This window comes from Myxine glutinosa, chromosome 7, assembly GCF_964187855.1.
Source record: "Myxine glutinosa chromosome 7, kmMyxGlut1.1, whole genome shotgun sequence".
Classification (NCBI taxonomy): Eukaryota; Metazoa; Chordata; class Myxini; order Myxiniformes; family Myxinidae; genus Myxine; species Myxine glutinosa.
In genome coordinates, this window is record NC_136267.1 from 23,179,916 (window position 1) to 23,192,929 (window position 13,014).

Sequence of the window (13,014 nt, forward strand, 5' to 3'; positions counted from 1 at the left end):
CCGGTAAGCTTCAGGGACCAATTCATAGGCTTTGAGAATGGTTTTCTTCACTATCTCATAATTTGCACATTGGTCAATCGGTAAAGTCGAATAGATATCTTGAGCTTTACCCACCAGAACACTTTGCACTAACATAGTCCAGGACCCCACAGGCCATTTTAGCATTTGAGCCACTTTCTCAAAGTGTAAAAAAAACTTGGCTAACTCCTTTTCATCGAAGGGTGGAACCAGCCTCACATGCCTACCAACATCCCAAGTGTTCTGACTAGTTGTCGAACTAGCCGGCATGGATACTACTTCTCTCCGTTCTCCCAGTAATTCCAGCTCCCTGAGTTTAAGTTCCTTCTGATACTCCATGTCACGTTCCTTTAACTCCCTTTCGGCTTTCCTTTCCTCTGCTCTTCTTTCTTCTTCAGCTCTCCTTTCCTCTGCTCTTCTCTCCTCGAGATCTCGTTCCTGTTCTGCTCTTCTTTCCTCGAGTTCCTTTTCAGCTCTCCTTTCCTCTGCTCTTTCCTCTGCTCTTCTTTCTTCTTCAGCTCTCCTTTCCTCTGCTCTTCTCTCCTCGAGTTCTCGTTCCTGTTCTGCTCTTTCCTTTTCTGCTTTCCTTTCCTCTGCTTTTAACCTTTCCTGGCTCTGCAGTTGCATCTCCATTTTCCGGAGCTCCACATTTTTTTTCCTCGGGTAACAAATCCAAGGCTACCTCTTTCCATGTTCCTTGTCCCACCAGAGATTCTACTCTACCACCAATGTCTGCATCTCTGCTTTCTTCATATTAACTCGGACCTCCAAGTTAAAATATTTGGCCAATATCAAGAGTTCTGTTCTTTTTAACGCTTGGAACTGTGCCTCATTAGGGGGTCGCCGCAAACTTTTCTGCATCAAACACCATGGTGACTATCAGTTAACACCTGTTAACCTTCACACAAAAAATTTCAAATTATTTTTAGAAAAATTTGGGAATGTTAGAAAAATTCCAAATTTGGAAATTTTGGGAATGTTAGGGAATTCTATCCCGGACGAGGATGTTAGGGAATTTAATCCCGGACGAGATTTGGGAATTTTGTCAGCAAAGACGAGACCCCAATTTCTGTTACGTGCTCCTCCCCAAACCCCGGTCACGGTGTACCTCCGAGCCCCGAGAGGAGTCACGGCACAAAAATGTGTTATTCTGTATGTCAAAGATCAATGGTGAAACCACACCAATTGTTACCAACAAATAAGTATTGTATTAAGATCACACAAGAATAACAGTACAACAACAATAGTAATCAATTGTACAACCAATATATATTTCCTATGATGGTACCATCAGGTTCGTACAATATAACTCACTGTGCTCCAAGTGAGCGAAAAGAAGAACATTCCCAATGTCTCTATTCCGGCATCAAGCCAAGGTCGATCCGCTCCAGTAATCGTCAGACCGATGTCTAATCGAGACCAGAATCCCGTTCGGATGACAGTCACAGTCACGCTGCCAAAGCTGCGCAAAGGTGCCCTCAAGGCGAATGGGAAATCACACCCTCGGGTATGGACGTTCGCTCCCACTCGGCGAACCACAGATTCCCCACTCAAAAGCCACGTTGCACACACACAGCAGATTAATGTCTGAATGCGGTGAAAATGGTTGAAGCGAGATGAAAAACCTTGAACGAAGCGCAAATCCTGCGCGAGGTAAAAATGGCCGACGGCCCATTCTCGTGGCGTAACGGCACTCCGATGATTCTCATCGGAATCAATCGCAAAACCTGTCACGCAGGTTTATCTGTCACAGCGATGACAACTCTGTCGCAGGAATCCCTTTCCCGGGAAACCCAAAGTTCACTCCTGACCCTCGTTAGCCAATCGTTCGCTCCAGACCACGAAGCAGCTTGGCTTCTTGTCCGACTCGCTCACTCTGCCTTCTCTTCCACCTCTTCCTCTTCATCCGGTTCCGGTTTCATTTATAACATTAACTTTTTCACCTTTTGAAAATTGCAATCTCTATTTCCCTTAAACGACAACAATAATAGTACATGGAATCAAAAATGATTACAGTGGATGAAAACCACAACAACGGAAGTGACGAATCCGTAACAACACACACAGAGATACACACACACAACCACACACACACACACGCACCCACAGACACACACACACACCCACACACACACACACACACAGACACACACACGCACACACGCACATATACAGTCATGCACACACACACACACACACACACACACACACACTCATGCACACGGACATACACACACACGCACCCACAGACACACACACACGCCACACACACACACACACACACACACACGGACACACACACACACACCAGGGATAATTCGAGACCTGGGTGAGTTTTGTTTCACCTTCTGAAACCCACATATGGAGATAAGAACCAATGACACACACCATTAATGAAGTGAGCCACAGCTTGTGCTATCTCAGCAAATTGCTTTCCATGATTGCCCGGATGGAGAAATTGGGGCTTGGAAGAATCCATGAAGATCTCGCTGCCTCCTTCAGCCTGGGTACTACAGGCATTTACCAAGAACGTTTAAAGTATATTTGAAACCCCACAAGTTTGTCTGCAGAACTCTGTTAACAACAATCACAGTGCACTCCCTTTATCCGCAAGAACCCCCCAGGAAGGCTCTCAGAAATCTTCCTTCGTTCAGTCTTCAACACAAGCAATTAAAAATAAATGAGTCAACTTTTCCAACAAAGTTGCAAAAACACATCAGCAATGTACAACTAAATGATGATACTCTTAAGTATTGATGCAACTCCAGCAGAGAAAGCCTATAACAGCAGCATCTAATGTCTCCGCATGCTTTGATCATTCAGCAGATGATTCGCAGCGCACGTTCAAATGAAATTGTTATTTTGGAGTTAAAAAGCAAAAAAACTTTTCATTAAGTTGGACAATGTCTGGAAATCCTGTGTGCCAATGGGGTCCATTAAATAAAAAAACACGTGCTTGTGAGAACTTTCACAATTATATGTCGTCACAGTCATGTAAATTTGGGCTATATTATCTTGTGAATAATTTCCAAGTGTTTGTGCCTTTATTCCCTCCACCATGGAAGGTGGACGGAGGTTGTGTTTTCACCTCTGTCTGTTTGTCTGCGAGGAGGATATCTCAAAAGTTATGGACGGATTCAGACGAAACTTGGTGGACAGGTTGGGTGTCTGCAAAGGTCGAATTGATTCGATATTGTGAACCTGATACGAGAATTAATTAAGCGATTCTTTACCATTGAAAGATGGGACCGAATGATATATAGGATGATGTTTCAAAAAGTTGTGGATGGATTATGACAATACTTGGTGGGTGACTTGGTTCGGTGACGAGAACAAGCCGATTTGATTTTGCATGTGTTTGTTACTGTTTCCCGACCAAACCGGAGCAGCTGGAGGCCGCAAATTTTGGGTGGAGGAACCTCAGAATGTGGGCAAGGTTTTGCGCTACCACATTTTGGCCTTGAAAGCTGTTTTTGAGGCCAACAAATGGCCCTATAAAGTGTATATGGGATGTGGGGTCAAGCACACAGGCACAAGGTAACCACCACGAGGCCAATAACTCCAAGCTTTTACCGGCCTTCTTATGAAGATAATCTTGTAAATAATTTAAAATAGCTGGGTATTTTTCCCCAGGCAGGGCCAGGTGCCCCCTCGCCCCACCTCTCCAGTCTAATGTCATTTAACACTTCAGAAAAATAATTTAACATTCCATAATCACGAGTACTACAATGATCACAGAGCAGAGGTAGCCATGTTGGGGAATAGACGGTAGAAAACAGAGACCACCAACCTGCATGCAATGTCAAAGCAACAGACTATCGGTTAAGCAACCAAGAATACTTTCTATTCACATTATTGATGCAAAATTTCATTCCAAAAGTCCCTGGCTCCGAGATACAGCTCGGAAATTGATACAGTACAGAAATTTGGAGTGCTGGGAGAGCAGGATGAAAAAATATACATATATATATATATATATATATATGTATGTATGCATATATACTACAAATATTTATGTGTGTGTGTACGCATGTACAGTATAATATATATATGTATGTGAGTGTGTATGTATATACACTACCGGTCAAAAGTTTTAGAACGCCTCAATTTTTCCAGTTTTTATTGAAATTTACGCAGTTTAATGTCCAGTGAATAACCTAAAATGGTACAAAGGTGAGCAGCAAACTCCTCGAGGTTAAAAAAAAGTTTAGGTCAGCAAAAACGGGAAAATAATGTAAATTGCACAGTTATATTGTAAAAAAAGGCCTTCTTCAGGGAACAAGTAATGGGTTAACAACTTACAGCTGTTCTGCAGCAATGTGAGTAAATTAAGCCTTGAAAGTTGATGCAAACAATTCCTACAGGTGTCCCAACCTCTGCTGATTACTTGATTACAAACCCCCTGTCTGTATAAAAGCAGTATTGGAACAGACTGTTATTTCACCCTCTGAAGCATTATTTGGACAATATTGCACTGCAGGAAGTAGTATATTGGAAACTGGAGGAAACTCTGACAGGAAGAGGTCTGGCAGACCCAAAGCCACAACAGACTCGGAAGACAAGTTTCTGAGAGTCAACTGCTAGCGTCATAGGCGGCTCACAGGACAACAGCTTCAAGCACAGCTTAAAACTGGTCGGAGTAAGCAAGTCTCAGTTTCAACTGTGAAGAGAAGACTTCGAGCTGCAGGTTTGACAGGTCGAGTGGCAGTAAGAAAGCCATTGCAAAGATGGCAAAATAAAAAAAGAGGCTTGCCTGGCCCATGAAGCACCGCCAGTGGACTACTGAAGACTGGAAGAAGGTCTTATGGACCGATGAATCAAAATTTGAAATCTTTGGTTCATCACGCAAGGTTTTTGTACACCGTCGAGCAGGCGAAAGGATGGTTCCTCAGTGTGCGACACTAACTGTCAAACATGGAGGAGGAAGCGTGATGGTCTGGGGCTCTTTTGCCGGATCCAGAGTCGGCGACTTGCACAAAGTGACTGGCACCCTGAACCAAAAGGGCTACGACAGCATTTTTCATCGCCATGCAATACCCTCTGGTATGCGCCTAATTGGTCAGGGGTTCATCCGACAGCAAGATAATGACCCTAAACACACCTCCAGGCTATGTCAAAACTACCTTCGAGGAAAATAACAAGACGGTGGGCTTCAAATCATGGAATGGCCAGCACAGTCTCCAGACTTAAACCCCATCGAGCTGGTTTGGGATGAACTTGACAGAAGGGTGAAAGCAAAGCAACCTACAAGTGCAACACATTTGTGGGAACTTCTGCAACAGTGTTGGGAAAAACTTCCCGAACAATACTTGATTTCCATTGTAGAAAGAATGCCACGAGTGTGTTCGGTGGTTATATCTGCAAAAAGTGGATACTTTGCTGAGTCAAAAATTTAAATTAAATTTTGTTAAACAAAATGATTCTGTGATTTCTTTTTTTATCTCCAATTTTTTATTTGGTCTTTGCTTAATTTCAGAGTACTTTGAGACATTAAACTGCGTAAATTTCAATAAAAACAAAAAATTGAGGCGTTCTAAAACTTTTGACCGGTCATGTATGTATTATGTATATATAAATATATATGGTGGTTTGTACTCCTCGGTGTCTAAGAAGCCGTGTGGTGCCATTAAAAAATTGTGGGCACCAATTGCAGAAACAAATCCTACAACAGCAATAAGCCTTCCCCCGATGCCATGGAGAGGCTTCATTATTACAGTCGCCAGAGGAGAGTGGATTGCATTTGAGTCCGTTTGTCTGTTTGTCTGTTTGTTTGTTTGTCCGCACAGAATAAATATGATTTTCTCTGCAACCATTGGTCCGATTGACAGGAAATTTTCACCATAGGTGCAACTCCACCTGGAGATTTAAAAAAAATGATAATTATGACGTCATTGGTCACGTGGTTCGGCCGCCATCTTGGAAAAACCGAAAAAATTTGCACCTCTATATCTCCGAAAGCGCTGAATAGAAAAAATTGAGACAGGGCTCATTGTAAAGAACTCTCCATGGGTAATAAAATATGTTAATGATGATGTCATACGTGCCTCCATTATGACGTCATAATTCGACAAGTACAAAACTTCATCCGATTAAGATGAAATTTCTTGGGCATAATCTAGGAATAAATTGGTGGAGAAAAAAAAATTATGACGTCATCGGTCACGTTGTTCGGCCGCCATATTTGTTTTAACACAAAAGCCTTAAAAACCACTGAAAATACACCCTGGCGAGGGTTTGCAATCTCTGATTGCTCTTTTTCTTGTTTGACTTTGTAGTGTCGTTGATTTGCCGAAGCGGAAAATGGCTTGACACTCACGTGACTTAGGCAGATCAGGACAACAAATTCCCACGTCCAAAATATATTTAGGGACTATTCTGCATCCTTTCTCACTAACTCTAACCCTAGATAGATGAAATAGTCAATATCACTCTAAGCTAGGCCACAGAGGAGCAGTGTAGCTTTGCTGGTGAAAAGGAAAATACCACTGCATATCTCCACCAAACAATGCTTCAAAATCAGAGGTTTTTAAATTTCACAGCATCATTAACAACACCTACTGAATGAATGAATGAACGTTTTGAGGCCATTTTCCCTGATAGAGCGGGGGTTAGCCTTGCGGGCCCCATGACAATCATGGTTCCTTGTTTGAGGCAATGTTTTATGGCCGGATGCCCTTCCTGACGCCAACACCAGGTTCATCAACAACACCTACTATTTAGCAGTAATTAAAATAACATGCAGCAGTCATTTTTCATCACAGCATACCTTGTTTACTTTTCATTTTCAGCATCTCTGAAAAACAAAAGGAAACATGATTGTTAAAAATGTGACTGACTCTTTTAAAGTGGATCACAAATGATAATGTTATGACAGAGCTATCGACAAATGTTTTCAAATACATTTTGAAAATATACTTGAATTTTGGCCAAAAATTGAGGGAATATGGGATTTTGAACTTCATGAGGTCATAAAACGTATTTCCAAAACATAGACCTTGAACACTTACTAAAGCCAATGATCAAAGACTCCCACAGTAATATACACATTTAACTAATTTTTCAGCACTCGAAGCCAAAGGGAATGCCAAAGAATCCATGCTCCGAAAATCCATGCTCCACAAGGCTGCCCTTGTTCCTATGTTTATAAAGATCATATGAACCAAATATGAGGTCAATTGGAACTTATTTAGAGGTTGCTCAAAAAATAACATTTTAAATCTATCCTGTTTTTATTCAGATGGCAGAAACTCGCAGCTCTTCCATAGTTTGGTTGCTGGGCAAGTCTGAAAAGGAAATAATATGTGGGGGACTACCAACCAAAGGACACACATTGCAGAAAATGATGTACCATCACATACAAGAACACCATACAGTTCGTGAAAGTGCCAAACCTGGTGTACAAGCTGTGTGTGCATACTGGGAGAAAGCACGAATTCCAGTACAGAGAGTAGATTCCTGTGAGCGCCAACTTTTGAAGTTGTATGATACCTACAAACTGGTAAAGAAAAATAGAACCAAGACATTCGAAAACTATAGAGTGAAGGAGCAGATGTTCAAAGATGATCTTCAATCCCTCTTCGATATCTCACCAAATGATGCGCTTGAGAAAATGACGAATGAAGAAGACAAAGCATTCCTTATCATGCAGCGTGAGGATCCCTCAAGTTCACGTATGGGATCTGTGGACAACACTCTGGCAGTGAAGGAGAACAGAAAGCATATCAGGCTTGAGAATGAAGATAAAAGAAAGAAGAAACATGCCGCTGAGACTCTAACAGCAATGCAATCTGTTCCATCAACATCGGCTGTGGTTGATGATGATGATGAGTCTGAGATTGAAAGCTCCGACTCAGGGGACAATGAATTCAAACTCCAAACTCCATCTTCTGCCAAACAGGCAAAAAAGGCTCCCATCAAGGTGATCACTCCAGCAATAGTGGCAACTCTGGCCTGCTTGAACCAGTCGTTGGTTGACTAGCCTTCTGGATACAGGCACATTTGTCAGTTGCTGCCACTCAGCCCTAAGCCGATTAGCTGACTTGGTATGGCCATTGCAGACTAACCGGTGCAGCTGGCGATCATCTCTCCTTGTGGTTCTGCATGGACGCCCTGGTCTCGGTATTGGAGTAGGGACATCCCTCTGAGCATTTCGTTTCAGGATCTTTGACACCTGACCTTGAGTGATGCCATACTGCCGAGCAATAGCACGCTGTTTCATGCCAGAATTTCGTAAAGCCACCACTCCATGACAAACAGCATTGTCAAGTTGACGGACCATCTCCAGAGGAAGCGGCAATAACTTTTGTAGACGTGCAGCAGTTGTTTTCCACTAATACAGAACGCAACAACCCTTATATACCCGATTGTGAAGCCAATCGTCAAATGTACCTGTCCTTACATTTTGTCACGCCACCTATGATATAATCCTGTTATTGACTTCTTGCTGCGAAAGACAATCAGTGACATGGTTCTTTCAACAAAGACATCACCGAAGGGTAAAAGAAACTCACCAGATTGATATACTGAGTTCAGAAAGTAAACCCAAGTCAAGAAAAAAAAAAATTCCATATTAAATGCCAAGTCTGTATATATATATATAGGGAATTAGCGTCGGGAGCGTACGCTGGATCAGCACGTCGCTGCATCCTTGGACGACTCCTCAGCACCATCCCGACACACACCACGGTGTGTGCTACGGAATGAGGTGTTTTACGGCGACTAGAGTGCAAATCCTGCCAACAACCTCCTTGAGAGAGGACCCTGTATCCTGGCACTCATTTCGCCGACCTCGGAAGGATGACAGGCTGAGTCAACCCCACCTGGTATTAATTCAACAGCTGAACGGGATTCTAACTCAGGACCTTGGGATCCCAAGCCCACTGCCCTGACATAATTGCATATAAAGCATGTTATCTCCCTTCTCAATGTTTGTTTCTAAAACCCTTTTTACCTAAACCCCATTTTAATGTTTTATCCTCTGTAAATCTGTCCTTTATGTTCTGTATAAAAGAAAGTGGCCTTGCAGGAGGACCAAGGCACAAGTTTAGGCACGCTCTTGCCTAAACCTTGTCTTGCATGATGCCTGGATGGCCAATGAGCACAGAGCAGGCTAGGATGGGTGATGTCACGGGGTGTGGCATTGACCAACGTGTTAAAAGGAGCTCTGGACCAGGGAGCTACGTCCAGAGTGGAGCTCGAACTTGGATGTGGAGCCAACACCTCCCACCATCACCTCATCCGTTCCTTCCCTGCCCAGGGCTGCTGCCCCAACATCATGCCGAGCTCTCCATTTTGACCTGCAGGGCAACAGAATCTGCCTGCCTCTCAAGCTCCAAGCCAACCTTGTTGGGCCTGCAGCACCAGAATGGGTCATAATAGGATATTCCATGTCTTGTTGGCCACACTGGTCTTTCTCCTGTGGTCTGCTAAAGGCCTTAACTTACAGTATATACATATCTATACCCATATATACAGTATAGTATCAGGTAATGTCCCCAATGAGCGCTTGTGAGTGGATCATTGTGCACAAGGAAGCCGCATAGACGGCACAACAACAAAAAGACAAGCCACAAAGTACACCAAAACGACAACTACAAAGGTTTATCTTTAAGCATAGTTCTTTCAAGTGGAAAATTAGCAAAATTCAATTCAAAAATATATCAAGCTAAGTCAAAAAATGTCGGTCTATGCGTTCACAACTAGAACCAACAAGGGGGAGTTTCAAACACGAAATTTGATTTGATGATGGACGTTTTTTTTATAGCTATCTCTCTATAATGAAATCAGATCACACAAAAAGGTGAAACAATTCGATGTTGTACAAAAAAATTCACACATTTAAATTTAGCAAATATGGCCTGCTCCACCTGTCCTGAAAAAAGTCCTGAAACAAATTAGGCGGCTTAAGATCCCTGCGAGGGGAAAATGGTCTGACCAAGGGTAGGCGTTTTTTTGTTTTGTTTTTTCATGATGAGTACCCCATTAATTATCCTCAAAAGGGTTGTTTAAATTTACCCAGATATACAGTTTTCATTCATGCACTTCCTTGGTGGTCCCTTATTATGCATGCAAAGTTTAGGGCCGCTAGGTTTCATGGTTTTGGAGTTATGGAGGAGACACACACACACAAACACACACATACACACTTATTATTATAGATAGAATTGCATGAGTGCTTTCGCTGTAACTTCCACTCCCCATGATAAATACACATCCTCTAACGGACTGGGTCTCTGAGTGATTCAGACTGTCACGATCGCTCAGCTCAGTGAGAATAGCCGTGTTGGCTTTTTAAAATCCTTTTAGAGGATATTCGGGTTTTGGGCACTTGACGCCCATTATTAAATGCACATCCTCATTGGCTAAAACTACCACCCGGGTTTTCATCTTTATGAGGACCCCGGCGAGGCAGGGTGAGTGAACACGCCCTTAATCCAGCCCGAAGTGCCTTGGCCCTTTGCCTGACGTGACCCCTGTAACGGCCCTCACAGTTTCCTCTCCCCGCAACATGATTAGTAGTAAAATCATCATTTAAAAAGATGATATTAAACTTTCTATAAGCATTTGCAAGCCCCAGATATGACTTGCCCATCGGTATTCAAAAGCACCCATACTAGATATGGTGTCTCCTTACAATTATTTTGTTGAGCAGAGCCATAGCCCTTTCTCTCAGGTACTTTTCCAGGTATTTTCAGCTTTGTGATCCATTTTAGGTAACAATCCTTACCTCGCATGCACAGTAGCAGTTTACATACCCCGAAGATCACTATTTCTAGGGGTTTCTGCACATGCACAACGAACATCAATTTGAAAGTCCCGTATTCAATCTGTTCAATATCAGTGCCCCCCTTTAATTCATGGGTTCCAGCTAGTATCCAAGTATTAAGGTGTGCTTTGATGCTTCATTATTGAGGGAAATGAAATAAGAAATGCTTCAATATTGAATTTTCCATGCAAGGTTCAATCAACTACACCGGTGCTTTCCTGAAATCAAAAGGATTCTCTTCTCTCTTCGTTATATCACTCAGTTCTTTCTAATGTCTTCTTGAATGTCTGTTCCATCTGAAAGTCTAATGTGGGGTTCACTGCATTCTTAAGATTATTTTGATGATCTGCCAGACATTCTTCTTCTTCCTATTGTCATGGAAAATGTACACAGATCGAATGTCCGCACACACCAGCAACGATTATTGAAGATTTATTATCTGGAGAAGAGTCAGTTGGTACAACAAGGGAATACAACGATAGCCGGCACCAAAATACATCAAGTTACACAGCCAAGAAACACAGTATGACACCGAAGCGAATCTCTTCTGCTGTCTTAGTTAACTTTAGTTCTTTTATAGTATTTTGACAACAAAGAGAACAGGGTTGGGCCATCTCCGAAGCAGCAAGAAGTAGGGAAGATGGAAAACAGAGGCTATGGGAGTTGGGACAGCCTGGCGCCATTCCACATCTGTTTAGAATGTCACAGGCCATAAGAGATAAGCACCTTGGAAAAGGGGTCCTGACATAACACTATGTCTGGAAAAACAGCTTCATGATCTTAAGAAATATTGTATTTCATCTTTGCACAGATTATCAATGTAAACTTTATTCCTCCAAGTATTTCTAAGCACAGCAAACACACATTTTCTATTACCCATAATGCAAATTGATCAAAGATCGATCACTTATAGTGTATGCTTCATTTTAGTAGCTTCAATATGTATATTAAAGACTTTAATAACTTTAATAACTTATTTTGTTCATGTGTGTTTTGTACCGTCCTCAAAACAGTGATGACTCCATTTACATTTCGCTGTCTGAAAACATGGACCAACTTCTATCCACTCATCCCAACTCTCTCTCTCTCTTCCTCATATGTGGCGACTTCAACTGTCATCATGCCAGCTGGCTGGGTGTGGGTACCTCTCTCACCAGCCATGGCACCTCAGCAAACGGCTCCTGCGACTCATTGGAACTGACACAATATGTCAATTTCCCGACCCGGATCTCAGTCAACAGAGCTTCTTCACTTCTAGACTTGGTTATGACAAACATCCCTGCAAATGACTGCTGTTCTTCTTCGGCTCCAATCAGTTCTTCTGATCATTTGCTTGTTAAAGTGGACATCACTCTGGCCACTCTCAGAGAACCTCCTCAGCGTCGACGAGTCGAGCATTTCACTCAAGCCGACTGGCATGGTCTTCAAGCAGCCATCAATCCGCTTGACTGTCTGCCATCTCTACCGCCTCTGACATCAACTCTTCCTGGGAATTCTTCCAAAGTAAACTGCTCTCTCTCATGCACAGATTATCCCATCGCGTCTTCAGTTGTCATACACTTCCTTCCGTCCATGGTACACTGAATCTTGTGGTGAGGCAGTTACCCTGAAACAACTTGCCTTCACCTCATGGAGGCTAATCCAACTGAAGGCAATCTCAGTTCCTTTCACAAAGCTCGGAACAAGGGTGTGTCTATCCTCAGGTCAGGAGAGCCAGGAAGCAGTATCTCTCTACTCACAAGACTGAACTCTCAAACCTGTCTACTTGCTCCAAATCCTGGTGGCGTCTGGTCAAATCTGTCTCTTTTTTGTTCCTCCTCCATCCCCTCCCTTACCTAAAATGGCTACACAGTTGACACCGCCCGTTAGAAAGCCAAATGCCTCAACTCTGTGTTTGCCTCAAAATATTGTGTCCCAAACCCATTTCTCTCTGTGCCAACCTTACCCAGTCGAACCCAGCTGCTCCTGGACTCTGTGTCCTTCTCTCCAAACAAGGTGGAGAAGTTTCTGTCAAACTGCGACTGATTCTGCAACTGGACAAGACGGCATCAGCCCACGGTTACTAAAATCCTGCTCTGCCGCTCTTTCACACCCTCTCTCAATTCTCTTCACCCTCTCTTTTGCTCTAGGTCATCTGCCATCTGCTTGGAAATCAGCCAACATTACCGCTTTACACAAGAAAGGTGCAAAAACAGATCCTTGCAACGGCAGACCAATCAGCCTGCTTCCAA

At 42.9% G+C, this 13,014-nt stretch overlaps 1 protein-coding gene across 3 annotated transcripts in view; it reads right to left on the minus strand.

The window, feature by feature from the left end:
• LOC137431059 (macrophage mannose receptor 1) overlaps positions 1-13,014 on the minus strand; it is a 234,554-nt gene that overhangs the window by 19,849 nt on the left and 201,691 nt on the right. For all 3 annotated transcript variants that reach the window (XR_013624029.1, XM_068121949.2, XM_068121948.2), the window contains exon 29: positions 6,785-6,811. Coding sequence is in view for 2 of the 3 variants with exons in the window: in XM_068121949.2 (XP_067978050.2) it covers positions 6,785-6,811 (27 nt within the window). In the remaining variant the exon portion in view is untranslated. The remainder of the gene's footprint in view (positions 1-6,784; positions 6,812-13,014) is intronic.